The sequence below is a fragment of the Oncorhynchus mykiss genome, chromosome 13 (assembly GCF_057628025.1).
Source record: "Oncorhynchus mykiss isolate SJ-2025 chromosome 13, ASM5762802v1, whole genome shotgun sequence".
NCBI lineage: Eukaryota > Metazoa > Chordata > Actinopteri > Salmoniformes > Salmonidae > Oncorhynchus > Oncorhynchus mykiss.
Window position 1 is genome coordinate 23,845 of NC_143034.1, and position 26,874 is coordinate 50,718.

At 43.1% G+C, this 26,874-nt stretch overlaps 1 protein-coding gene and 1 pseudogene across 2 annotated transcripts; both read right to left on the bottom strand.

The window, feature by feature from the left end:
* Positions 1-681: 681 nt before the first annotated feature.
* Positions 682-4,117, bottom strand: LOC118948724 (uncharacterized; annotated as a pseudogene). Its single transcript, XR_016485540.1, has one exon. The product of XR_016485540.1 is annotated as an uncharacterized LOC118948724 (transcript).
* A 12,659-nt stretch (positions 4,118-16,776) lies between these two features.
* Positions 16,777-19,105, bottom strand: LOC118950551 (uncharacterized). The gene is made up of 2 exons (XM_036973767.2): positions 18,562-19,105; positions 16,777-17,751 (listed from the first exon to the last, which is right to left on the bottom strand). Exons 1-2 carry the CDS (start codon positions 18,842-18,844, stop codon positions 17,702-17,704), a joined length of 333 nt encoding a protein of 110 aa, XP_036829662.1. The 5' UTR covers positions 18,845-19,105; the 3' UTR covers positions 16,777-17,701.
* Between the last annotated feature and the right edge of the window lie 7,769 nt (positions 19,106-26,874).

Consider the following 26,874-nt stretch of genomic DNA (forward strand, 5'->3'; position numbering starts at 1 on the left):
CTTACTATCTTCTACTATATCATAAATAGCCACAGATTCCAGATGTTCTAATGTTAAAAGGCCAAAACTAGTTCGCAAAGATTCTAGATATTTAACGCTAAATGACCAAATCCAGGGCATAACTGGCCAATACATTTAAAATAATTGGAATTCACCACTTCTGAGGGTCACACAGACACTTCTCAGAATGAGGTCCTTCTTCCAAGAGAGTTTAACCAGGTACCATGTTTCACACAGAACCCAGTCACCCTGGCCCCTCACCCCTACAGACCGCACCAATACCCACTGTGATCAATTCAGTTTCAGGACGGCTCTAGGTTGCCCTCAACCGACCAATGATAGGTGTCTGAGTCGACTGACTCTCAGATCATCCTCCACTGACTCGGCAATGTTTACAAGGTGACCCCCCCTCAAACAGGAAAACACACTCAGAGCCTACGAGGCGTTTAAAACTACGTACGAGATGTGGTATCCACTCGGCTCACTGCATCTCAGATCAAAGGTGGGTACATCGGCTACTTTCCGGAAATGCGGTCTCCCTGAGATCCCAAGTTAGAGGGATTCCTCGTGCACCATTTACCCAGGTCGTTAGAAGCGGTTTCCAAGTCAAGATTCACATCCCCAAATGTGCTGGTTAAATTATTTAATATCAAATGAGAGAACTCATCACACAAGTCAGAGTTATTCTTAAATTAAATCTTTATTCACTTAATAATAAGGGACATACACTTTCATTACAACATACACATATAAAGAGATTCAATTGAGTGCTTTACGATAATGATGGCTGGTCAACCTACGGGACAAAAGTACAAAGGTCTTTCATAGCCAAGATGCACCCCTTTCAACCTACATGGTGACTAACAGATGTATAGAACAGGTCACAAGGTTAAGGTTTGTATGAAAGATACTTATAATTCTCAGCAGACAGTAGCTGCTGTAAAAACAGTACTCTTTGTGTAGAAACCAGGGTCTGGCCCTGGAGTCATCTCTCCCTGGTACCATATATAACAGAAACATTAACTCATGCTCTGGAATGCGGTTTTATCACCCAAAAGACATTATAAATCTCCTGTCAGTGTTATCTCCCAGAGGCCCATCCTCAGTAGAACACAGACACAATAGTTCTAAGAACCCTCTATTCTGTAGCATAAAACACCATTTGATCCAATAAAAGTATTATAACATAATGTTGCAGTTTTGCTCTCAGTGTCGACTGAAAGTTGACTAGTAACAACAACTGGGACAAAAAGTCACCCACCATGAGACCCACTAAATCTGCCCAAGAAGAGGGAAACAAAAGAAAAACCCTCACCAAACTTAAAAACAGGAAGCAAACCAAAAAGGTGGAGCAACTAAAGGTGTTGACTCTCCACATCTATCAAGACAACTGGAGCACTGGGCCAGACACTCTTAAATAGAACCCGGACCAGCTCAGGTTAAACACCTTCCCACTAACGAGATGGACAAGCCAGCACAGGTGTAACACATACTGACTAACGAGGTGACACCAATCAGTGCGCCCTACGTGCTAACGAGCTAAAGTCCAACCTCAAAACATAAATGGAAAAACCAAAGACTGTAACACCTTAAAAGAATGCACACCACCAACAGAAAACAACTTCCATTTCACATTATAATCAACTACAATGCTTCACATTCTACAATATTAACATGGTGTCTACTGGCTGGCAACAATTAAAAACAAGAAAAAAAGTGTATTTTTTTCCCCTTCCTAAAACTCACTTGCTTCTAGAACCCTCGTCCCCTTGGAACATAACTCATCTCTAATACGGAAAGTCAAAATAATTTGTGATCCATGGACCGCACTGGCTAAACACAAAACACAAATATTTTTGACTGCCCAACCATGAGACAATCAGACACTAAGTTGTCCTCACCATGGACACAAGCACCAAAAACGCTGTTGTTTTGACAAGTAGCAATAAATCACTAATATCGATTAGGGGGGAGGTCAGATTGTACTTGCTGTTGAAACTAACATCTAAAAAAACACATGGAAATGGGAGATATCTTTTAGCTCACTAGTTAGAGGACAACCTACAGAAGACAGTCAGCTACATTTTGGTGTGATGCACTTATTTGTCATCACTCATCGATATCACGTTGAAATGCATTGTGCCGAGAGGAGGGAGATGAGGTTGCACATCCTGTCAAAACTAACAGCTCAAAACCCACAAGGAATCTGTGAATAATGTGTACATCACTGGTTAGAGGACAATTTGTAGAAAACAGCTAGCCACATTTCGAAGTGTTGCATTTTGACTCAAGTGGGTCACCAACGTGGTAAGTGTAACAAATCTTTTTGTTACTAACTTAGTCTCATAAATAGTACTCTTCCATTTCAGAGCCTGGATTTTCCCCTGAGGCTAATATCCATATCATGCTGAAATCAATAGAACAGGGGGCAAACATTTAGGGTTCTACATTGTGACATCTTTAAAATACTCCTACTACAATGTTACAACATTCTACATTGTCACATCATTAAAATACTCCTACTACACTGTTAAAACATTCTACATTGTGAAATCATATCATTGACATGTATGTATGAGATCTTTTTTCAGAGTATCTCTGGTCACACTGATCATAGCTATGAGATTTCTCTCCTGTGTGTGTTCTCTGGTGTTTCTTCAGAGAGCTAGATTGAACAAAACTCTTCCCACATACAGTACAGCTATAAGATCTCTCCTGTGTGTGTTCTCTGGTGTCTTCAGAAGGCTAGATGTAAAAAAAAAAAAAATTCAATTCCCACATTGAGTACAGCTTTAGGGTTTCTCTCCTGTGTGTGTTCTCTGGTGAAGAGTCAGATTGCGTGAACTAGCAAAACTCTTCCCACATTGATCACAGAAATTAGATTTCTCTCCTGTGTGTGTTCTCTGGTGAAGAGTCAGATTGCTCGAAAAAGCAAAACTCCTCCCACATTCATCACAGCTATACGGTTTCTCCCCTGTGTGTATTCTCTGGTGTGATATCAGGGTTCTTTTGTGAGTAAAACTCTTCCCACATTGATTACAGCTAAAAGGTTTCTCTCCTGTGTGTATTCTCTGGTGTAGAGTCAGAGCTCTCGATTGACCAAAACTTTTCCCACATTGACCACAGCTATAAGGTTTCTCTCCTGTGTGAATTCTCTGGTGGTATATCAGGCTGGTTGACTGAGAAAAACTCCTCCCACATTGAACACAGCTATAAGGTTTCTCTCCTGTGTGTGTTCTCTGGTGTGATATCAGGCTTTTTAGCTGAGTAAAATTCTTCCCACATTGATCACAGAAATGAGGTTTCTCTCCTGTGTGTGTTCTCTGGTGAAGAGTCAGATTGCTCAAAAAAGCAAAATTCTTCCCACATTCATCACAGCTATACGGTTTCTCTCCTGTGTGTATTCTCTGGTGTGATATCAGGGTGCTTTTGTGAGTAAAACTCTTCCCACACTGATTACAGCTAAAAGGTTTCTCTCCTGTGTGTATTCTCTGGTGTAGAGTCAGAGCGCTTGATTGACCAAAACTCTTCCCACATTGACCACAGCTATATGGTTTCTCTCCTGTGTGAATTCTCTGGTGTGATATCAGGCTGGTTGATTGACCAAAACTCTTCCCACATTGAACACAGCTATAAGGTTTCTCTCCTGTGTGTGTTCTCTGGTGTGATGTCAGCTGGCCAGATGTCCTCCATCTCTTCCCACATTGACCACAGCTATAGGGTTTCTCTCCTGTGTGTGTTCTCTGGTGTAGAGTCAGAGTGCAAGATGCACCAAAACTCTCCCCACATTGACCACAGCTATAAGATTTCTCTCCTATGTGTGTTCTCTGATGAATTGTAATGCCTGATGAGGTGAATCTCTTCCCACGGTCAGAGGAGCAGTGAGTTATTTTCCCTGTGGATATCTGCAGGTGTTTATTAAGGTGTTCTGATCTGGAGAAAGTCGTCTCTGCCTCTTCAGCGTCATGAGGTTGTTGAGGCTCCCCAGAGGATCCACGATAGTCCCGTATCTCTCCTGTGTGAACAACAAAGTCAGACAGATGATTAAAGGCCCACAACAGCGGTAATCCACTGTAAAAGGTGATGCCAACAGCATAGCCATGATGTTGAACAACAATTCATGTCTGTAATGAATGTTAAAATAATTTGACAGTTGTCTTAAAATGAGCAAGTCATATTTTGTCTTGTTTTCACATTAGTAGTAACATCTAAGATTGTAGACTATAAATAAGTTATTAATGTTGTTGAAACTCTAAGCAGTGTGCCAGAAGACTTTTGGTCTCCAATATAGGCCCCTTTCTGTGTTGCTATAATTGCGGAATGAGGGCGATGCACAAACAATCTGGTTGTAGAAACTCCTCCCTGCTAATGAGGAAACCGATAGTTACTGATGTAGTATGTCTGGTAATGAGGAAACCACTAGTTATGGATGTAGTATACAGTGCCTTGCGAAAGTATTCGGCCCCCTTGAACTTTGCGACCTTTTGCCACATTTCAGGCTTCAAACATAAAGATATAAAACTGTATTCTTTTTTGAAGAATCAACAACAAGTGGGACACAATCATGAAGTGGAACGACATTTATTGGATATTTCAAACTTTTTTAACAAATTAAAAACTGAAAAATTGGGCGTGCAAAATTATTCAGCCCCTTTAAGTTAATACTTTGTAGCGCCACCTTTTTCTGCGATTACAGCTGTAAGTCGCTTGGGGTATGTCTCTATCAGTTTTGCACATCGAGAGACTGAAATTTTTTCCCATTCCTCCTTGCAAAACAGCTCGAGCTCAGTGAGGTTGGATAGAGAGCATTTGTGAACAGCAGTTTTCAGTTCTTTCCACAGATTCTCGATTGGATTCAGGTCTGGACTTTGACTTGGCCATTCTAACACCTGGATATGTTTATTTTTGAACCATTCCATTGTAGATTTTGCTTTATGTTTTGGAGCATTGTCTTGTTGGAAGACAAATCTCCGTCCCAGTCTCAGGTCTTTTGCAGACTCCATCAGGTTTTCTTCCAGAATGGTCCTGTATTTGGCTCCATCCATCTTCCCATCAATTTTAACCATCTTCCTTGTCCCTGCTGAAGAAAAGCAGGCCCAAACCATGATGCTACCACCACCATGTTTGACAGTGGGGATGGTGTGTTCAGCTGTGTTGCTTTTACGCCAAACATAACGTTTTGCATTGTTCCAAAAAATTCAATTTTGGTTTCATCTGACCAGAGCACCTTCTTCCACATGTTTGGTGTGTCTCCCAGGTGGCTTGTGGCAAACTTTAAACAACACTTTTTATGGATATCTTTAAGAAATGGCTTTCTTCTTGCCACTCTTCCATAAAGGCCAGATTTGTGAAATATACGACTGATTGTTGTCCTATGGACAGAGTCTCCCACCTCAGCTGTAGATCTCTGCAGTTCATCCAGAGTGATCATGGGCCTCTTGGCTGCATCTCTGATCAGTCTTCTCCTTGTATGAGCTGAAAGTTTAGAGGGACCAGGTCTTGGTAGATTTGCAGTGGTCTGATACTCCTTCCATTTCAATATTATCGCTTGCACAGTGCTCCTTGGGATGTTTAAAGCTTGGGAAATCTTTTTGTATCCAAATCCGGCTTTAAACTTCTTCACAACAGTATCTCGGACCTGCCTGGTGTGTTCCTTGTTCTTCATGATGCTCTCTGCGCTTTTAACGGACCCCTGAGACTATCACAGTGCAGGTGCATTTATACGGAGACTTGATTACACACAGGTGGATTGTATTTATCATTATTAGTCATTTAGGTCAACATTGGATCATTCAGAGATCCTCACTGAACTTCTGGAGAGAGTTTGCTGCACTGAAAGTAAAGGGGCTGAATAATTTTGCACGCCCAATTTTTCAGTTTTTGATATGTTAAAAAAGTTCGAAATATCCAATAAATGTCGTTCCACTTCATGATTGTGTCCCACTTGTTGTTGATTCTTCACAAAAAAATACAGTTTTATATCTTTATGTTTGAAGCCTGAAATGTGGCAAAAGGTCGCAAAGTTCAAGGGGGCCGAATACTTTCGCAAGGCACTGTATCTGCTAATGAGGAAACCGCTAGTTATTGATGTAGTATATCTGCCTGGAGCAAAAATGGTGAGCAAAGATTTGAGTTTTTCACAATGTATTCTGAATGTGAATGGGGGAAAACTCAGGGGAGTAACCTCCATGTCCAGGTTGCTTATGAGTGCATGACACTACTTTGGACTATAATTATAAGGCTCGTTTGAATGTCCTGCTTAATATAATGTTTGTGTCATCATCGCAAATTCGCTTTGTACTTAAAAAACACTTCAACCAGTAAAATGCTCTTTGTCTAGCTTTTCCATCAGCCTGACAATGAGGGGTTGTTCACGATTTGTCAAATACACCTGTAATGAACGAAGAAGCACTTTGGTTGTTGTTGCATGACACACATAGTGTACTCTAGGACCCATAACAATAACATAGACCTACTGTAGGACCCATAACAACAACATAGACCTACTGTAGGACCCATAACTTCACCTAACAACATAGACCTTCTGTAGGACACATAACTTCACCTAACAACAACATAGACCTACTGTAGGACCCAAAACTTAACCTAACAACAAATACAGAAAAATCATTTAATATTTCAGGTGAAACATGGAAACTAAAATGTCTTTGTCATGACATTTCATAACCTGATCACCAGATAATTTTGTGAATAATCCCATTAGGCTACTCTGTAATGTGTTGTCATTCTAAATGTCCTGAATAAAGGAAAATATCTCTGTGTGTTGTACAATAGCCTATCCATCAAGGAACAGTTCTCTACACATTATGAGCAAAGTATCTCTGTGTGCAAACAGACTAACAAGAGCCTACAGTAAATCAAGCAGACTACCACGTGGAGCACAGATGATGATGTGCAAGTAGAAATACTGGTGTGCAAAAGAGCAAAAAAATAAATAATTAAAAACATGGGGATGAGGTAGGCAGTTGGATGGGCTATTTACAGATGGGCTATTTACAGATGGGCTGTGTACAGCTGCAGTGATTGGGAAGCTGCTCAGATTGCTGATGCTTAAAGTTAGTGAGGGAGATATAAGTCTTCAACTTCAGAGATTTTCGCAATTCGTTCCAGTCATTGCCAGCAAAGAACTGGAAGGAAAGGCGGCCAAAGGAGGTGTTGGCTTTGGAGATGACCAGTGAGATATATCTGCTGGAGCGCGTGCTACGGGTGGGTGTTGCTATGGGTTTGGCGACGAATATTTAGCGAGGGCCAGCCGACAAGAGCATACAGGTCGCAGTGGTGGGTGGTACAGTGGGGAGAACAAGTATTTGATACACTGCCGATTTTGCAGGTTCTTTTACTTACAAAGCATGTAAAGGTCTGTAATGTTTTATCATAGGTACACTTCAACTCTGAGAGACGGAATCGAAAACAAAAATCCAGAAAATCACATTGTATGATTTGGATACCACATCTCGTACGTAGTTTTAAACGCCTCGTAGGCTCTGAGTGTGTTTTCCTGTTTGAGGGGGGGGGTCACCTTGGAGGTGTAAACAGTGCCGAGTCAGTGGAGGATGATCTGAGAGTAAGTCGACTCAGACACCTATCATTGGTCGGTTGAGGGCAACCTAGAGCCGTCCTGAAACTGAATTACTTAAAAATCATACAAATGTGATTTTCTGGATTTTTGTTTTAGATTCCGTCTCTCAGTTGAAGTGTACCTATGATAAAACATTACAGACCTCTACATGCTTTGTAAGTAGGAAAGCCTGCAATATCGGCAGTGTATCAAATACTTGTTCTCCCCACTGTATATGGGGCTTTAGTGACAAAATGGATGGCACTGTGGTAGACTGCATCCAGTTTGTGAGTAGAGTGTTGGAGGCTATTTTGTAAATGACATCGCCGATCCGTTTTACAATGGTAGGTTTGACAGCATGAGTGTAGGAGGCTTTGTTGCGAAATAGGAAGCGGATATTAGATTTCATTTTTGATTGGAGATGTTTACTGTGAGTCTGGAAGGAGAGTTTAGAGTCTAACCAGACACCTAGATATTTGTAGTTGTCCACCTATTCTAAGTCAGTACCGTCCAGAGTAGTGATGCTAGTCGGGTGGGCGGGTGCAGGCAGCGATCGGTTGAAGAGCATGCATTTAGTTTTACTTGCTTTTTAGAGCAGTTGGAGGCCACAAAAGGAGTGTTGTATGGCATTGAAGTTCATCTGGAGGTTTGTTAGTTTGTTAGTTGGTGAACCAGGCGAGGCAGTCATTTGAGAAACCAAGACTGTTGAGTCTGCCGATAAGAATAGGGTGATTGAGTAGAAAGCCTTGGCCAGGTCGATGAAGACGGCTGCACAGTACTGTCTTTTATCGATGGCGGTTATGATATCGTTTAGTACCTTGAGCATGGCTGAGGTGCAGCTCAGAAACCGGATTGCACAGCGGAGAAGGTATGGTGGGATTCGAAATGGTCAGTGATCTGTTTGTTAACGTGGCTTTCAAAGACTTTAGAAAGGCAGGGCAGGATGGATATAAGTCTGTAACAGTTTGGGTCTAGAGTGTCACCCCCTTTGACAGTTCTATCTTGACGGAAAATGTTGTATTTCAGAATTTTTGGTGGCCTTCCTAAGCCAGGATTCAGACACGGCAAGGCCATTAAGGTTGGCGGAGTGTGCTAAAGCAGTGGGTAAAACAAACTTAGGGAGGAGGCTTCTGATGTTAACATGCATGAAACCAAGGCTTTTTCGAATACAGAAGTCAACAAATGAGAGTGCCTGGGGACACACAGGGCATGGGTTAACCTGTCTGTACACTATGCCTTGAATCTATCCTACCAAGCCCAGAAATCTGCTCCTTTTTTCTTTGTTCCCAACGCACTAGACGATCTGATAGCCTTTAGCCGTACCCTCATCCTACTCCTCTGTTCCTCAGGTGATGTAGAGGGTATGGTAGGGTGCGGGTACAGTGGAGGTAAACCTAGGCATTGAGTGGTTGCATTTTTGGAGTTATGCTAGGTGAGGTCACCGCATGTGTGGGAGGTGGGACAAAATAGTTATTTGAGGCATGTTGAGTGGGACTAGAGGCTCCGCAGTAAAATAAAACAATGATCACTACCCTAAACAACAGTATACAAGGCATATTGACATTAGAGCGGCATAAAGCGAGGCATAAAGCAATCACAGGTGTTGATTAGGAGAGCTAGCTAAGACAACGGGTAAGACAACAGTTAATCAGCTAAGACAACAACAACAGGTAAAATGGCGATGAATGGGCAGAGAGGGTAAGTTAATTACACACAGGGTATGAGTTCGTGGCTGTGGCCGACAGATAAACAAAATAAACAAACAGGACACCCGTGATTTATGAACAGTCCAGCAGGCATCAGCTATGTAGCCAGGTGATCAAAGGGTCCAGTGAACAGCAATATATGAAACAGGGAAGCAGCTAGGTAGTAGTTACTATGCTAGCTGGGAGACGTGCCTGGCTCGAGGCTAACTGGTGCTAGCTTCGGGACAAGGGTGTCACGACGTCTGGCAAAGGCCGGTTGAGAGCACATCTGACGGAATTGAGTCGGCAGACCAGTCGTGATGGATCGGCGGGGCTCTGTGTCGACAAAGGGCCCAAGCCAATTGACAAAAGAGGTATTGTAGCTAGAGTTATCTGTTTGCTAGCCGGAAGATGCACCTGGCTCGAGGCTAACTGGTGATAGCTTCAGGACAAGGGCGTTAAGACACAAAAGCCAATCTGGTACAAAGGTCCAGAGCTTACGGCAGGAATCCGGTGATGTAGTGGCTTCTAGTCGTCTTAGTGAAGAGTCTGGGAGACATCAGCTGTGTAGCTGAGTGATCATAGGGTCCACTGGGGCAGGCCGGGAGATGGACCTGGCTCAAGGCTAGCTTCGAGGCTGGGCCACTCGGTAGCAGCTAGTCAGCTGCGATTATCCAGTGTAATGGTTCAGAGCTTACGGCAGGAATACGGTGATGTAGTGGAGAAAAACAGTCTGATATGCTCAGGGTTGATATCGCGCTGTGCTGACTGGCAGGTTTAATCCAGGCTAAAAGCAGCTGGTGTCTGAGCTAAAAAAAGGTAAAGGCCGCTAGGAGTGGCTATGTAATTAGCTGGTCAGCTTCTGATGGCTAGCTTCTGATGGAGGTTCAAAAAATTGCAGATCCATATCACATTGGGTGAGGTAGGTTGCCGGAAGGTATATGTAATTTTAAAAAAATGAAGAAAGAGACTGAAATATATTGCAATATATTTTAAAAAAGACAAAAAAAACATAACATTTACAACAACAAACACGTCTTACTGCTACACTATTTTGGATTACAAGATGACTCTGTTAAAAACCATTGGATTTAGCGAACTCAAATGATTTAGTACTTCTGTTTCCCCAGCGTAACATAAGGAACCACTAAATGATACGTAGTTTGAGTGCATTTCATAATAAAAAAACTGTCAGACTGCAAGATCCCGTATTTAAGTTGAAGTTCATCATATGACAAGCGTAACGTTATGACTATAACTACTGTTCCCTGAAGGAGAGAAACTAGATACAACATACTATTAAATTCACGCCTGGAGGACTGGAGGACCCAGTTGATACAATGTTTCAAGATTGTTGTAGACAGGCCATGTGCAGAAAATGTGATTTATAGTATATTTTCTACCTGCAGGCTGCAATGTTTTTTTTGTTAGCTTTATGTAGGCAATTTTTACATAGTTGGCAATGGCAATAAAAGTTACTTTTAGATTTGTATAATTTTCATTTAGATAGAATGTAGATGAATCACAGACAATGATTTTGAGATACTATTATAAATTAAATGAAACTATTCCACAAAAATGTGCATATGAAAATCCTAACTGGCACGCAGATCGGTAGAAATGGTAAGATAACTTGGCACTCCATCTGGAAAAGGTTGCCGATCTCTGGTGTAGCCCATTACCGGAAACCTCAGGAGCATAACGGCAGAATTTTCCTCCTTCTGGTTAGATTATCTTGATCTCTGGCTCCCTCGGGTCATTTGTGTGTCTTAATTATTTGATCAAAAAGCATGCTTAAAGCATCAGACCAGTTCAGTACATACAGTTGATTTTAAAACACATAAAGGTGTGTATATATATGGAAAAATACAAACAACATTTCAACCAATCGTTTAGTAGAATGACTCTTGGTTGACCGAGATTTATTTTAGGTGGGGACAGCACTAGAACATGATTTTGGGGTTCCTGAGTGGTGCAGCCGTCTAAGACACTGCATCTCAGTGCTTGAGGCGTCACTACAGACACCCCGGTTCGAGTCCAGGCTGTGTTTACAACCGGCTGTGGGGTTAGAGTTAGGGTTGTGAATTAAATAAAGTTTTACATTTTTTTTAAATAAAATAAAACATAGTTCATTCAGAAAGTTCAGACCTGTTAAGGGATGTTTTTATCAATGATGACTAATTATGTATACATTTCAATCAGGACTGACTAATCAGAATACTTTTATGTTACTGTATATGTACTAATCCGAATACTATTATGTTACTGTATATGTACTAATCAGAATACTATTATGTTGCTGTATATGTATGAGTTTTCTTTCTTGATCCCAGCACTGAATATAATGTGTGTGAATGTGGTCAAGAGTTAGAACAATGACTGTCTGTTCCTTGGTAGGAATGAATGAATGATATCTTCAGACTGGCTAGAATGCTTATCTACACGAGAAGACCTTGGCTCGTAAATTATATTAAATTGGTAGGGAGACGGATGTGGGAAGGCTTGAGATACAGCCTTTGTACTGGAACGGAGATGGCACGGGTTGGTGCTGAAACTAATGACGTAATTTTCAGTTTATAACCTGTGGTAAACTGTATCGTATTCAGTACTCTCGTGAATAAACTCTGCTGATTGACTTTAAGACTGGGCTCTGTCCATTATTATAGAATAAGGGTCTTCCAAATCCTTATGAATTGACAGAGCAATTTAATTCCTGTAACAAGACCCCTCCCCTTTTCCACATTTGTTACGTTACAGCTTTATTTTAAAATGTATTTAAAAAACAGAATCCTCATTAATCGACACACAATAATGACACAGTGAAACAGGTAAAAAACAGAAATACCTTATTTACATACGTATTCAGACCCTTTGCTATGAGACTTTCAGGTGCACCCTGTTTCCATTAACCATCCTTGAGATGTATCTACAACTTGTTCAGTGTGTGGTAAATTCAATTGATTGGATATGATTTGAAAGGCACACCTGTCTATATAAGGTCCAAGAGTTGACAGTGCATGTCAGAGCAAAAACCAAGCAATGAGGTCGAAGGAATTGTCCTTAGAGCTCCGAGACAGGATTGTGTCGAGGCACAGATCTGGGAAAGGGTACCCAAAAAATTCTGCAGCATTGAAGGTCCCTAAGAACACAGTGGCCTCCATCATTCTTAAATGGAATACTCTTCCTAGAGCTGGTCACCCAGCCAAACTGAGAAGGGCCTTGGTCAGGGAGGTGACCAAAAACCTGATGGTCACTCTGACAGAGCTCCAAAGTTCCTCTGTGGAGATGGGAGAATCTTCCAGGAGGACAACCATCTCTGCAGCACTCCACCAATCAGACCTTTATGGTAGAGTGGCCAGACGGAAGCCACTCCTCAGTAAAAGGCACATGACAGCCTGCTTGGAGTTTGACAAAGGGCACCTTAAGGACTCTAAAACCATGGTGGTGGCAGCATGATGCTGTGGCAATGTTTTTCAGCAGCAGGGACTGGGAGACTAGTCAGGATCGAGGGAAATATTAACGGAGCAAAGTTCAGAGAGATCCTTGATGAAAGACCTGCTCCAGAGCGCCCAGGACCTCAGACTGGGGCAACGGTTCACCTTCCAACAGGACAACAACCTTAACCTCTCTGCGCACGGAACCCGCTAGCGGGCTGAAATTCCACAACATACGGTGATCGTTACATAAATGGTCATATTAAACATTCATGAAAATACAAGTGTCTCACATGTATCGAAAGCCTAGAATCTTGCTAATCTTGCGTTGTCAGATTTAAAAAAGGATTTACTGTGAAAGAATACGATGCGATTATCTGAGCATAGAGCCCCATAAAAAAAACAATTTTAACCAGCACAAGCATAACATAATCACAAACTGCATTAAAATAAATAGTTTACCTTTGACGATCTTCATCTGCTTGCAATTCCAATGCTCATTGTTACACAATGAATGATCTTTTGTTTGATAAAATCTGTTTTTAGCCTAACACGAAACATTTTGTGAACCGCTTGTGTCGTGAATTCCGTCTCATTCCATTTTCGACGACACATTCCAGGTAAATAACCCACACAGAACGTGACTTTTCCAGTCATGTTTGGATTCACTGCAATCAACTGGTTTATTTGTAATACAATCAAACCTGATGGGCCATTTCGTGGGACGTATTGACTGAAAGAAACTGATTTGAAGACAACATGTAATGACATCTTTGTGCACCAATGATTTGCCCGCTGTTTCGTTGATTGACTGTCTTTTAACCCAATGACCACTGATCGTCTTGAAATCTAGCTGGGTAGAAAGCCAATGAACTGAGCTAAACGGCAATACGCCATGTTTATGTGTTGGAAGACCACCCCATGTAGTAAGCTCCAGCGTAAAGTGAGTCATTCGCTATTGAAGTTTCATACCGGAAGGAGAAACACATATTACGCATTGCATTGTTTGGTGAACGCGCAGATTCAGCTGTTTACATATCAATCATTATGGCGACTAAGTCAGGGAAAGCTAAATCTAAGTCTAGATATACAGATGTACACACATCTTTGGAATAAATTGATTGGGAAGGTGAGACAGAGATTGTTGTAGGACGATTCATTTAGCAATTGTGGAGGAATATTTTTTGAACGGGAGAGGACATCGTTTTGGACTGGTAAGGTCTTATCATGCTAATGCCCTTGTTTGAAATTAATAATATAAAATATTATTTGTGATTTTTTTTAAATTTTAGAAGCAATATATAAACATGTAATGTCATGAAATGTGAGATGCGTGTGTCTGCCGCCCCACCCCACATGAAATAGCCTATTTGAGGCTATTGAGGAGAGGGCAGGACCACATCAATGGCCAAAGTGAAATGGAGACAGTAGATACAGCTGGTCTGTTGTAATATAATAAAGACAGTAGATCTATCAGGTCATAATAATATATTCAACCTTATGTTCCCTGTACTCTCTATATATATCTGTTTATTATACCTGTTGATACAGGGCTCATATGTGAAACTATTCTAACTGAACATTTTCTTTCACAGTGACACAGACTCCGAATGGGAGTCTTATCCGGTGTCCTGTGTGAATTTAAGTATGCTCTCTCTAATTCTCTCTTTCTCTCTCTCGGAGGACCTGAGCCCTAGGACCATGCGCCAGGACTACCTGGCATGATGACTCCTTGCTGTCCCCAGTCCACCTTTTTGCCTTTCTAGGGAGTTTTCCTAGCCACCGTGCTTCTACACCTGCATTGCTTGCTGTTTGGGGTTTTAGGCTGGGGCTATATAAATTGATTTGATTTGCTAGAGGACTGAGGGTCTTCCAAATATTGAAAGTGTGTAATTAGTTACCCATGTTATTTTGTAAATATATATATATATATATATATTTCTTAATATATTTTTAAATCAATAAAAATAAAAATAAATCATTTTCTTTTCTCAATTTTTTTTTTGGGGGGGGTGTGTTAGAATACCATTTTGGTATTTTGTATATAGTTATTTGTTTCTAAATGTATACCTTCACCAATTTGGTCACTTGTGTACATTTGGGCTACTTGTGTGGGACACCTGGGTGACTTCTTGATAAATGTCATGTAGCACACTCATTTTGGAAGTTAGCATTCTGAAACTTTGCACAAGTACTGTTGCCCTCTTATGTTTTTCACTGAAATTGTCCCCATCATCCTATCTGAATGTTTGTTTTATCTTGTTCGTTTTAAAGATGATACAAAAAACAAAAACATGTTTTTTTTCATTGTTTCATCTAAACCAGATCGATCTATTGTGTTATATTCTCCTACATTCAATTCACATGTACACAAACTTCAGAGTGTTTTCTTTCAAATGGTACCAAGAATATGCATATCCTTGGTTCTGTGCCTGAGCTACAGGCTGCTAGATTTGGGTATGTCTTCAGGCGGAAATTGCACAAAGTAGGGGGGGAGCTGTAAGAGGTTTTAAGCACACAACCAAGACAACACAGGAGTGGCTTCGGGACAAGTCTCTGAATGTCCTTGAGTGGCCAAGCCAGAGCCCGGACTTGAGCCCAATCTAACATCTCTGGAGAGATGTGAAAATAGCTGTGCAGTGATGTTCCCCATCCAACCTGACAGAGCAAGAGAGGATCTGCAGAGAAGGATGGGAGAAACTCCCCAAGTGCAGGTGTGCCAAATAAATTTGCTAAATGAAAGGGAAAAAAATAATTGAATCAATTTTAGAATAAGGCTTTAAACAAAATGTGGAAAAAGTCAAGGGGTCATACTACTTTCCGAATGCACTGTATACAGCAACAGCTCCCCCATAAGCATTCCTATATTTTCTGTAGATCTTATATCCCTGTATTGCTACTGCTGTATAAAAGGAATTATCTCAGTGAGTTTCAGAGATGAACAGTACAGTGCATTCCAAATTCAATAGACAGGCAAGTAAACAAAAAATGTTTTCAAATGAAAACTATTCCAGAAAATGTCAAAGCTTATATAACGCCCGTCCAAGAGACTGTCGACGAATCGCGTTCAGATTGTCATGCTGTGACACGCAGTTCCTAAGCTAATTCTCACGAAATCCCTTTTTAAAGTCAGGGTATGAGTCGAGAAACAGGCCTATTTTCCTTGAAAGTACGTAATGTTACGATTGCAAAGCTACACGATATTACAGAGAACAAGTTAATTATCTCACATCTCTGAAAATATTTGTAATGTTGTGCTTCTTGTTCACAGAGGGTAATTCATGCCAATGTTCTTTTCGTTAAGCTGTTAATACGAATCGAAAGGAGTTTCCAATATCCTAATTTCTTAAAGTATTTCTGGTGATAGCAAGTCATAGTGATACACAAGCTAGGTCTATTTGAAACATTGCCATCCCATGGCAGCATTTACCAGCCACCAGGTTCAGAATTTTAAAACCACATAAAAATGATTTAAAACACAATTATATTTTTATCCAAAGTTAAGATGTAAATTATTCAAACTGAACATAATTAATGCTGGTTATTATTTTAGGCTATTTTAGTTTTGGAGTCGAAAAAAAGTTTTGGAATAGTTTTCACTTTTCAAACAGGTTTGTTATTTTATTTAAATTTACTAAATAGTTTTCCCCTAATAACTTTTTCTATAATAAGCATGGAGGTTTCCCCTATCAACCAGTCATAGGTACTGGTGACAAACAGCCCCGTAACCTAGCTGGGAATGGAACAGATGGAACCCTTCTGTGGTAACAGACAGGGGCGATTTGTAATCAAATCTAATTCCCAGGAATGGGGTTGACATGAACCACAGAGACTGTGTGTGGGATAATAACATGGCCGTGTCCAACCCTGCCTGTTCGCTCGACTCCACTTCCAACCACCAATCTCCAACAGGGCCCTTAACCTGTATCACTAGACACCTCATAGTGAGCTATAGGTAGGAATCAGCAATGCATCCCAATAATGAGACACCTCTGGGGAGGGGTGTCAGCAACATTGAAAAAAAAAGATAGTGTTTTATGACAAAACGTTTTTTCAAATCCGTCAAGAAACCAACTTAGACTTTACCGAGAAATGCTTTACTTACAAGCCCTGAACCAACAGTGCAGTTCAAGAAGAGGAAAACGTTTACCAAGTAGACTAAAATAAAAAGTCATAATAAAAAGTAACACAATGAGAATAACAATAACGAGGCAATATAGAGGGGGCACCGGTACAGAGTCAGTGTGGAGGCTATATACCGAGTCAGTGTGGAGGCTATATACAGGGGGCACCAGCACCGAGTCAGTGTGGAGGCTATATACCGAGTCAGTGTGGAGGCTATATACAGGGGGCACCGGTACCGAGTCAGTGTGCAGGGGTACAGGCTAGTTGAGGTAATCTGTACATGAAGGTGGGGGCGTAGTGACTATGCATAGGTAACAAACAACCAGTGAGTAGTAGCAGTGCACAAAAGAGAGAGGGGTGGGGGGGGTCAATGTAAATTATCCGGTGGTGATTTTATGAATTGTTCAGCAGTCTTATGGCATGGGGGTAGAAGCTGTTGAGGAGGCTTTTGGTCCTAGACTTGGCACTCCGGTACCGCTTGCCGTGGGTTAGCAGAGAAAACAGTCTATGACTTGGGTGACTGGAGTCTCTGACAATTTTGTGGGCATTCCTCTGACACCACCTAGTATATAGGTCCTGGATGGAAGGAAGCTTGACCCCAGTGATGTACTGGGCCGTACGCACTACCCTCTGTAGTGCCTTAGGGTCAGATGCCGAGCAGTTGCCACACCAGGCGGTGATGCAACCGGTCAGGATGCTATCGATGGTGCAGCTGAATTAACTTTTGAGGATCTGGGGACCCATGCCAAATCTTTTCAGTCTCCTGAGGGGGAAAATATTTTGTTGTGCCCTCTTCATGAATGTCTTGGTATATACGTGGGAGATTGAAAGATGAACTGAGGTCCACACTCCAGTCCAGTTGATGGTGGTAATGCACCTTAAAGTTGGTTGCCAACCGCCATATAAAGTCCAAAGAAGAAAAAGCAGCCTGAAGGAAGGAGAAATCAAGAGAAACCAATTTGGTTTACCATTTGGGGCGTCGCAACTGGTTACCTATTTTGATGTGATATGAAAGTATCATGTGAAATTATTTTGATGTGATATGAAAGTATCATGTGAAATTATTTTGATGTGATATGAAAGTATCATGTGAGTACAGCAATTTATGTTTGTAGAAACGTATCGCAAATTGATTGATTATCGATTCACATTTAGATGGAATATTTGACGATTTTGGCTGCCAGAGCCAGTCTACCTCTGAAAGAAACATTACAGTCCCTGGACCTTGAGGAGTAACGGGGGCAGCAATCACATGTTGAAAGAATAACAAAGCGAACTGCCCGTTTTGGTAAAAAGGGATGGGGCTGGAGAAATGCAACCATCCATGATATCAACATTATTGTTTTAACCATGTTTTGAGGATATACAGTGTTTGTTTATATTTACTGACAATTATTGGAGTAAAAGAAAGCTTATATTTTGGGGTTCTGATGGGGTACGACAGTTGAACTAAGCTCATGAGGCATTTATAAGTGAATTCTTCAAGAAACAATGGGTACATATCATTAATGTATAAGTCTGATTGCCCCTTTAAGACTACACATTGGGCTAATCTAATAGGAGATATTGAGGACTACAGTAGTTCATGCATTGTCATTGGATGCATTTGATCAATTGTTGGCCCACTCTTGATGTTCTACACGTTACAGTGCAGCTTCAGCCATTCCTACAGAACAACATTAAAGTGTAGAACCCCTTTACTGCATATTGGTTCAACGACTGCAGAGACGGTACTTACTGGTGTTAAACAGATCTCCAACCTCCTCTTCTTCCTCCAATGTGACAGTCATCTCCTCCTCTTTCACTCCAAAAACTGCATCCTCCTCTTCTTTTACTGTAACATCCTCCTCCTCTTTCACTCTGAACGCGTCTTCCTCTTCTTTCACTGAAACGTCTTTCTCTTCTTCTTTCACGGTAACAGCCTCACCCTCTACTTGTTTTTGTATTGTAACAGACTCCTCTTCCTCCTCCTCTTTGATGAGAGCTTCTTTATCAGGAGGAGAGTAGCTTGGTGAACTCATGGTCGGAGATGTTAGCTAGCTAGCATTAGCGACTAGCCTAGTTCTAAGCTAACTTAGCAAACCAGCTAGCTGACAAACAACGTAAATATATAATTACGTGGGTCATCAAGTACATACGACAGAAGTGTGTTTAATACACAGCGCGAATATACACCAAAACAGTGTAAAGAGCGTGAATGTTGTAGCTATGTTTGCTAGAAACCTACCGAGGTGTCTGACTAGCTGTTGTTGTTGAAGGAGCGTCCCGTCCACTAGATTATACGTCACACTAGCAGCGTCGCCGGAACCTAAAAGACGTACATCGCCATCTGAGGACTGGAGTGGGCAACGCAGTTGAGGAACCAAATTTTTCATTTATTTAATAAAAGTTTAATATTATATTAAGTCGTTCAAAAAGAAGCATGTGTTGATTGATTTGTGTTTAATGAGTGAGAATTTAAAACAAACTTTACACCCAGTACACATTTTCATTGAACCATACTTCTGACATGGATAATTTTGACCCCAGAGGCATATCTTTTATCATAGCCAAAAATGTGATTTATTCAATTCTTCCAATTTTTCATGACTCTGTCAATCAACTTGTTCTTAATACATCTAAATCATGGTTTAGTGTTTCTGTATCAAAATGGACTTTTAACAAATTCAAATCCTTTGGAGTAATGTTGACCCCAATCTACAGACAATACCCCATAAAGACAAACCGAAAACAGGTTTTTATAAATGTATTTACTTAGGTATTCAGACCCTTTGCTATGAACCTAGAAATTGAAACTCGATGCATCCTGATTCCATTGATCATCCTTGAGATGTTTCTACAACTTGATTAGAGTCCAATTGTGGTAAATTCAATTGATTGGACATGATTTGGAAAGGCACAGACCTGTCTATATAAGGTCCCACAGTTTAGAGTGCATGTCAGAGCAAAAACCAAGCCATGAGGTCAAAGGAATTGTCCATAGAGCTCTGAGAAAGGACTGTGTCGAGGCACAGATCTGGGGAAAGGTACCCCCAAAAAATTTCAGCATTGAAGGTCCCCAAGAACACAGTGGCCTCCATCATTCTTAAAAGGAAGAAGATTGGAACCACCAAGACTCTTCCTAGAGCTGGACGCCCGGCCAAACTGAGAAATCTGGGGAGAAGGGCCTTGGTCAGGGAGGTGAACAAGAACCCGATGTTCACTCTGAAAGAGCTCCAGAGTTCCTCTGTGGAGATGGGAGAACCTTCCAGAAGGACAACCATCTCTGCAGCACTCCACCAATCAGGCCTTAATGTAGCAATGATTAAATTGTCCAAATGTATTTCAATGGACAATTCAGTGAACTGTTCTGTGAAAGGTATCGGCTAGAGATGACATGCAGGAGCTTGCAGGGATTTGTAGTCTTGCATGTCGTCTACTTTGATGCTAATTAGCATTTTAGAATCCAAGACTAAAGAGACACACAAAAATTGATACAAGTATTTGTATTTATTATGTATACCCATCAGTTCCTGTCAAGGCAGCAGCTACTCTTCCTGGGGTTTATTAGGGATCCCCATTAGTTCCTGTCAAGGCAGCAGCTACTCTTCCTGGGGTTTATTATGGATCCCCATTAGTTCCTGCCAAGGCAGCAGCTACTCTTCCTGGGGTTTATTATGGATCCCCATTAGTTCCTGCCAAGGCAGCAGCTACTCTTCCTGGGGTTTATTATGGATCCCCATTAGTTCCTGCCAAGGCAGCAGCTACTCTTCCTGGGGTTTATTAGGGATCCCCATTAGTTCCTGTCAAGGCAGCAGCTACTCTTCCTGGGGTTTATTATGGATCCCCATCAGTTCCTGCCAAGGCAGCAGCTACTCTTCCTGGGGTTTATTATGGATCCCCATTAGTTCCTGCAGCAGCTACTCTTCTTGGGGTTTATTATGGATCCCCATCAGTTCCTGCCAAGGCAGCAGCTACTCTTCCTGGGGTTTATTATGGATCCCCATAAGTTCCTGCCAAGGCAGCAGCTACTCTTCCTGTGATTTATTATGGATCCCCATTAGTTCCTGTCAAGGCAGCAGCTCCTCTTCCTGGGGTTTATTATGGATCCCCATTAGTTCCTGCCAAGGCAGCAGCTACTCTTCCTGGGGTTTATTATGGATCCCCATTAGTTCCTGCCAAGGCAGCAGCTACTCTACCTGGGGTATATTATGGATCCCCATCAGTTCCTGTCAAGGCAGCAGCTACTCCTCCTGGGGTTTATTATGGTTCCCCATGTGTTCCTGCCAAGGCAGCAGCTATCTTCCTGGGGTTTATTATGGATCCCCATTAGTTCCTGTCAAGGCAGCAGCTACTCTTCCTTGGGTTTATTATGGATTCCCATCAGTTCCTGCCAAGGCAGCAGCTACTCTTCGTGGGGTTTATTATGGATCCCCATCAGTTCCTGCCAAGGCAGCAGCTACTCTTCCTGGGGTTTATTATGGATCCCCATCAGTTCCTGCCAAGGCAGCAGCTACTCTTCCTGGGGTTTATTATGGATCCCCATTAGTTCCTGCAGCAGCTACTCTTCCTGGGGTTTGTTATGGATCCCCATCAGTTCCTGCCAAGGCAGCAGCTACTCCTCCTGGGGTTTATTATGGATCCTCATTTGTTCCTGCCAAGGCAGCAGCTACTCTTCCTGGGGTTTATTATGGATCCCCATCAGTTCCTGCCAAGGCAGCAGCTACTCTACCTGGGGTTTATTATGGATCCCCATCAGTTCCTGCCAAGGCAGCAGCTACTCCTCCTGGGGTTTATTATGGATCCCCATTAGTTCCTGCCAAGGCAGCAGCTACTCTTCCTGGGGTTTATTATGGATCCCCATTAGTTCCTGCCAAGACAGCAGCTACTCTACCTGGGGTTTATTATGGATCCCCATCAGTTCCTGCCAAGGCAGCAGCTACTCCTCCTGGGGTTTATTATGGATCCCCATTTGTTCCTGCCAAGGCAGCATCTACTCTTCCTGGGGTTTATTATGGATCCCCATTAGTTCCTGCAGCAGCTACTCTTCCTGGGGTTTATTATGGATCCCCATCAGTTCCTGCCAAGGCAGCAGCTACTCTTCCTGGGGTTTATTATGGATCCCCATTAGTTCCTGCCAAGGCAGCAGCTACTCTTCATGGGGTTTATTATGGATCCCCATCAGTTCCTGCCAAGGCAGCAGCTACTATTCCTGGGGTTTATTATGGATCCCCATCAGTTCCTGCCAAGGCAGCAGCTACTCTTCCTGGGGTTTATTATGGATCTCCATTAGTTCCTGCCAAGGCAGCAGCTACTCTTCCTGGGGTTTATTATGGATCCCCATTAGTTCCTGCAGCAGCTACTCTTCCTGGGGTTTATTAAGGATCCCCATTAGTTCCTGCCAAGGCAGCAGCTACTCTACCTGGGGTTTATTATGGATCACCATTAGTTCCTGTCAAGGCAGCAGCTACTCTTCCTGGGGTTTATTATGGATCCCCATTAGTTCCTGCCAAGGCAGCAGCTACTCTTCCTGGGGTTTATTATGAATCCCCATCACTTCCTGCCAAGGCAGCAGCTACTCCTCCTGGGGTTTATTATGGAACTCCATTAGTTCCTGCCAAGGCAGCAGCTACTCTTCCTGGGGTTTATTATGGATCCCCATCTCCTGTCTCAGCCTCCAGTATTTATGCTGCAGTAGTTTATGTGTCGGGGGGCTAGGGTCAGTTTGTTATATCTGGAGTACTTCTCCTGTCCTATTCGGTGTCCTGTGTGAATCTAAGTGTGCGTTCTCTAATTCTCTCCTTCTCTCTTTCTCTCTCTCGGAGGACCTGAGCCCTAGGACCATGCCCCAGGACTACCTGACATGATGACTCCTTGCTGTCCCCAGTCCACCTGGCTGTGCTGCTGCTCCAGTTTCAACTGTTCTGCCTTATTATTATTCGACCATGCTGATCATTTATGAACATTTGAACATCTTGGCCATGTTCTGTTATAATCTCCACCCGGCACAGCCAGAAGAGGACTGGCCATCCCACATATGCTCTCTCTAATTCTCTCTTTCTTTCTCTCTCTCGGAGGACCTGAGCCCTAGGACCATGCCCCAGGAATACCTGACATGATGACTCCTTGCTGTCCCCAGTCCACCTGACTGTGCTGCTGCTCCAGTTTCAACTATTCTGCCTTATTATTATTCGACCATGCTGGTCATTTATGAACATTTGAACATCTTGACCATGTTTTGTTATAATCTCCACCCGGCACAGCCAGAAGAGGACTGGCCACCCCACATAGCCTGGTTCCTCTCTAGGTTTCTTCCTAGGTTTTGGCCTTTCTAGGGAGTTTTTCCTAGCCACCGTGCTTCTTCACCTGCATTGCTTGCTGTTTGGGGTTTTAGGCTGGGTTTCTGTACAGCACTTTGAGATATCAGCTGATGTACGAAGGGCTATATAAAATAAATTTGATTGATTGATTGATTGATTAGTTCCTGCCAAGGCAGCAGCTACTCTTCCTGGGGTTTATTATGGATCCCCATTAGTTCCTGCCTAAGCAGCAGCTACTCTACCTGGGGTTTATTATGGATCCCCATTAGTTCCTGTCAAGGCAGCAGCTACTCTTCCTGGGGTTTATTATGGATCCTCATTAGTTCCTGCCAAGGCAGCAGCTACTCTTCCTGGGGTTTATTATGGATCCCCATTAGTTCCTGCCAAGGCAGCAGCTACTCTTCCTGGGGTTTATTATGAATCCCCATCACTTCCTGCCAAGGCAGCAGCTACTCCTCCTGGGGTTTATTATGGAACTCCATTAGTTCCTGCCAAGGCAGCAGCTACTCTTCCTGGGGTTTATTATGGATCCCCATTAGTTCCTGCCAAGGCAGCAGCTACTCTTCCTGGGGTTTATTATGGATCCCCATCAGTTCCTGCCAAGGCAGCAGCTACTCTTCCTGGGGTTTATTATGGATCCCCATTAGTTCCTGTCAAGGCAGCAGCTACTCTTCCTGGGGTTTATTATGGATCCCCATTAGTTCCTGCCAAGGCAGCAGCTACTCTTCCTTGGGTTTATTATGGATCCCCATTAGTTCCTGCCAAGGCAGCAGCTACTCTTCCTGGGGTTTATTATGGATCCCCATTAGTTCATGCCAAGGCAGCAGCTACTCTTCCTGGGGTTTATTATGGATCCCCATCAGTTCCTGCCAAGGCAGCAGCTACTCTTCCTGGGGTTTATTATGGATCCCCATTAGTTCCTGTCAAGGCAGCAGCTACTCTTCCTGGGGTTTATTATGGATCCCCATTAGTTCCTGCCAAGGCAGCAGCTACTCTTCCTGGGGTTTATTATGGATCCCCATCAGTTCCTGCCAAGGCAGCAGCTACTATTCCTGGGGTTTATTATGGATCCCCATCAGTTCCTGCCAAGGCAGCAGCTACTCTTCCTGGGGTTTATTATGGATCCCCATTAGTTCCTGCCAAGGCAGCAGCTACTCTTCCTGGGGTTTATTATGGATCCCCATCAGTTCCTGCCATGCAGCAGCTACTCTTCCTGGGGTTTATTATGGATCCCCATCAGTTCCTGCCAAGGCAGCAGCTACTCTTCCTGGGGTTTATTATGGATGTCCATTAGTTCCTGCCAAGGCAGCAGCTACTCTTCCTGGGGTTTATTATGGATCCCCATTAGTTCCTGCCAAGGCAGCAGCTACTCTACCTGGGGGTTTATTATGGATCCCCATTAGTACCTGTCAAGGCAGCAGCTACTCTTCCTGGGGTTTATTATGGATCCTCATTAGTTCCTGCCAAGGCAGCAGCTACTCTTCCTGGGGTTTATTATGGATCCCCATTAGTTCCTGCCAAGGCAGCAGCTACTCTTCCTGGGGTTTATTATGGATCCCCATCAGTTCCTGCCAAGGCAGCAGCTACTCCTCCTGGGGTTTATTATGGATCTCCATTAGTTCCTGCCAAGGCAGCAGCTACTCTTCCTGGGGTTTATTATGGATCCCCATCAGTTCCTGCCAAGGCAGCAGCTACTCTTCCTGGGGTTTATTATGGATCCCCATCAGTTCCTGCCAAGGCAGCAGCTACTCTACCTGGGGTTTATTATGGATCCCCATCAGTTCCTGCCAAGGCAGCAGCTACTCCTCCTGGGGTTTATTATGGATCCCCATTAGTTCCTGCCAAGGCAGCAGCTACTCTTCCTGGGGTTTATTATGGATCCCCATTAGTTCCTGCCAAGACAGCAGCTACTCTACCTGGGGTTTATTATGGATCCCCATCAGTTCCTGCCAAGGCAGCAGCTACTCCTCCTGGGGTTTATTATGGATCCCCATTTGTTCCTGCCAAGGCAGCATCTACTCTTCCTGGGGTTTATTATGGATCCCCATTAGTTCCTGCAGCAGCTACTCTTCCTGGGGTTTATTATGGATCCCCATCAGTTCCTGCCAAGGCAGCAGCTACTCTTCCTAGGGTTTATTATGGATCCCCATTAGTTCCTGCCAAGGCAGCAGCTACTCTTCCTGGGGTTTATTATGGATCCCCATCAGTTCCTGCCAAGGCAGCAGCTACTATTCCTGGGGTTTATTATGGATCCCCATCAGTTCCTGCCAAGGCAGCAGCTACTCTTCCTGGGGTTTATTATGGATCTCCATTAGTTCCTGCCAAGGCAGCAGCTACTCTTCCTGGGGTTTATTATGGATCCCCATTAGTTCCTGCAGCAGCTACTCTTCCTGGGGTTTATTAAGGATCCCCATTAGTTCCTGCCAAGGCAGCAGCTACTCTACCTGGGGTTTATTATGGATCACCATTAGTTCCTGTCAAGGCAGCAGCTACTCTTCCTGGGGTTTATTATGGATCCCCATTAGTTCCTGCCAAGGCAGCAGCTACTCTTCCTGGGGTTTATTATGAATCCCCATCACTTCCTGCCAAGGCAGCAGCTACTCCTCCTGGGGTTTATTATGGAACTCCATTAGTTCCTGCCAAGGCAGCAGCTACTCTTCCTGGGGTTTATTATGGATCCCCATCTCCTGTCTCAGCCTCCAGTATTTATGCTGCAGTAGTTTATGTGTCGGGGGGCTAGGGTCAGTTTGTTATATCTGGAGTACTTCTCCTGTCCTATTCGGTGTCCTGTGTGAATCTAAGTGTGCGTTCTCTAATTCTCTCCTTCTCTCTTTCTCTCTCTCGGAGGACCTGAGCCCTAGGACCATGCCCCAGGACTACCTGACATGATGACTCCTTGCTGTCCCCAGTCCACCTGGCTGTGCTGCTGCTCCAGTTTCAACTGTTCTGCCTTATTATTATTCGACCATGCTGATCATTTATGAACATTTGAACATCTTGGCCATGTTCTGTTATAATCTCCACCCGGCACAGCCAGAAGAGGACTGGCCATCCCACATATGCTCTCTCTAATTCTCTCTTTCTTTCTCTCTCTCGGAGGACCTGAGCCCTAGGACCATGCCCCAGGAATACCTGACATGATGACTCCTTGCTGTCCCCAGTCCACCTGACTGTGCTGCTGCTCCAGTTTCAACTATTCTGCCTTATTATTATTCGACCATGCTGGTCATTTATGAACATTTGAACATCTTGACCATGTTTTGTTATAATCTCCACCCGGCACAGCCAGAAGAGGACTGGCCACCCCACATAGCCTGGTTCCTCTCTAGGTTTCTTCCTAGGTTTTGGCCTTTCTAGGGAGTTTTTCCTAGCCACCGTGCTTCTTCACCTGCATTGCTTGCTGTTTGGGGTTTTAGGCTGGGTTTCTGTACAGCACTTTGAGATATCAGCTGATGTACGAAGGGCTATATAAAATAAATTTGATTGATTGATTGATTGATTAGTTCCTGCCAAGGCAGCAGCTACTCTTCCTGGGGTTTATTATGGATCCCCATTAGTTCCTGCCTAAGCAGCAGCTACTCTACCTGGGGTTTATTATGGATCCCCATTAGTTCCTGTCAAGGCAGCAGCTACTCTTCCTGGGGTTTATTATGGATCCTCATTAGTTCCTGCCAAGGCAGCAGCTACTCTTCCTGGGGTTTATTATGGATCCCCATTAGTTCCTGCCAAGGCAGCAGCTACTCTTCCTGGGG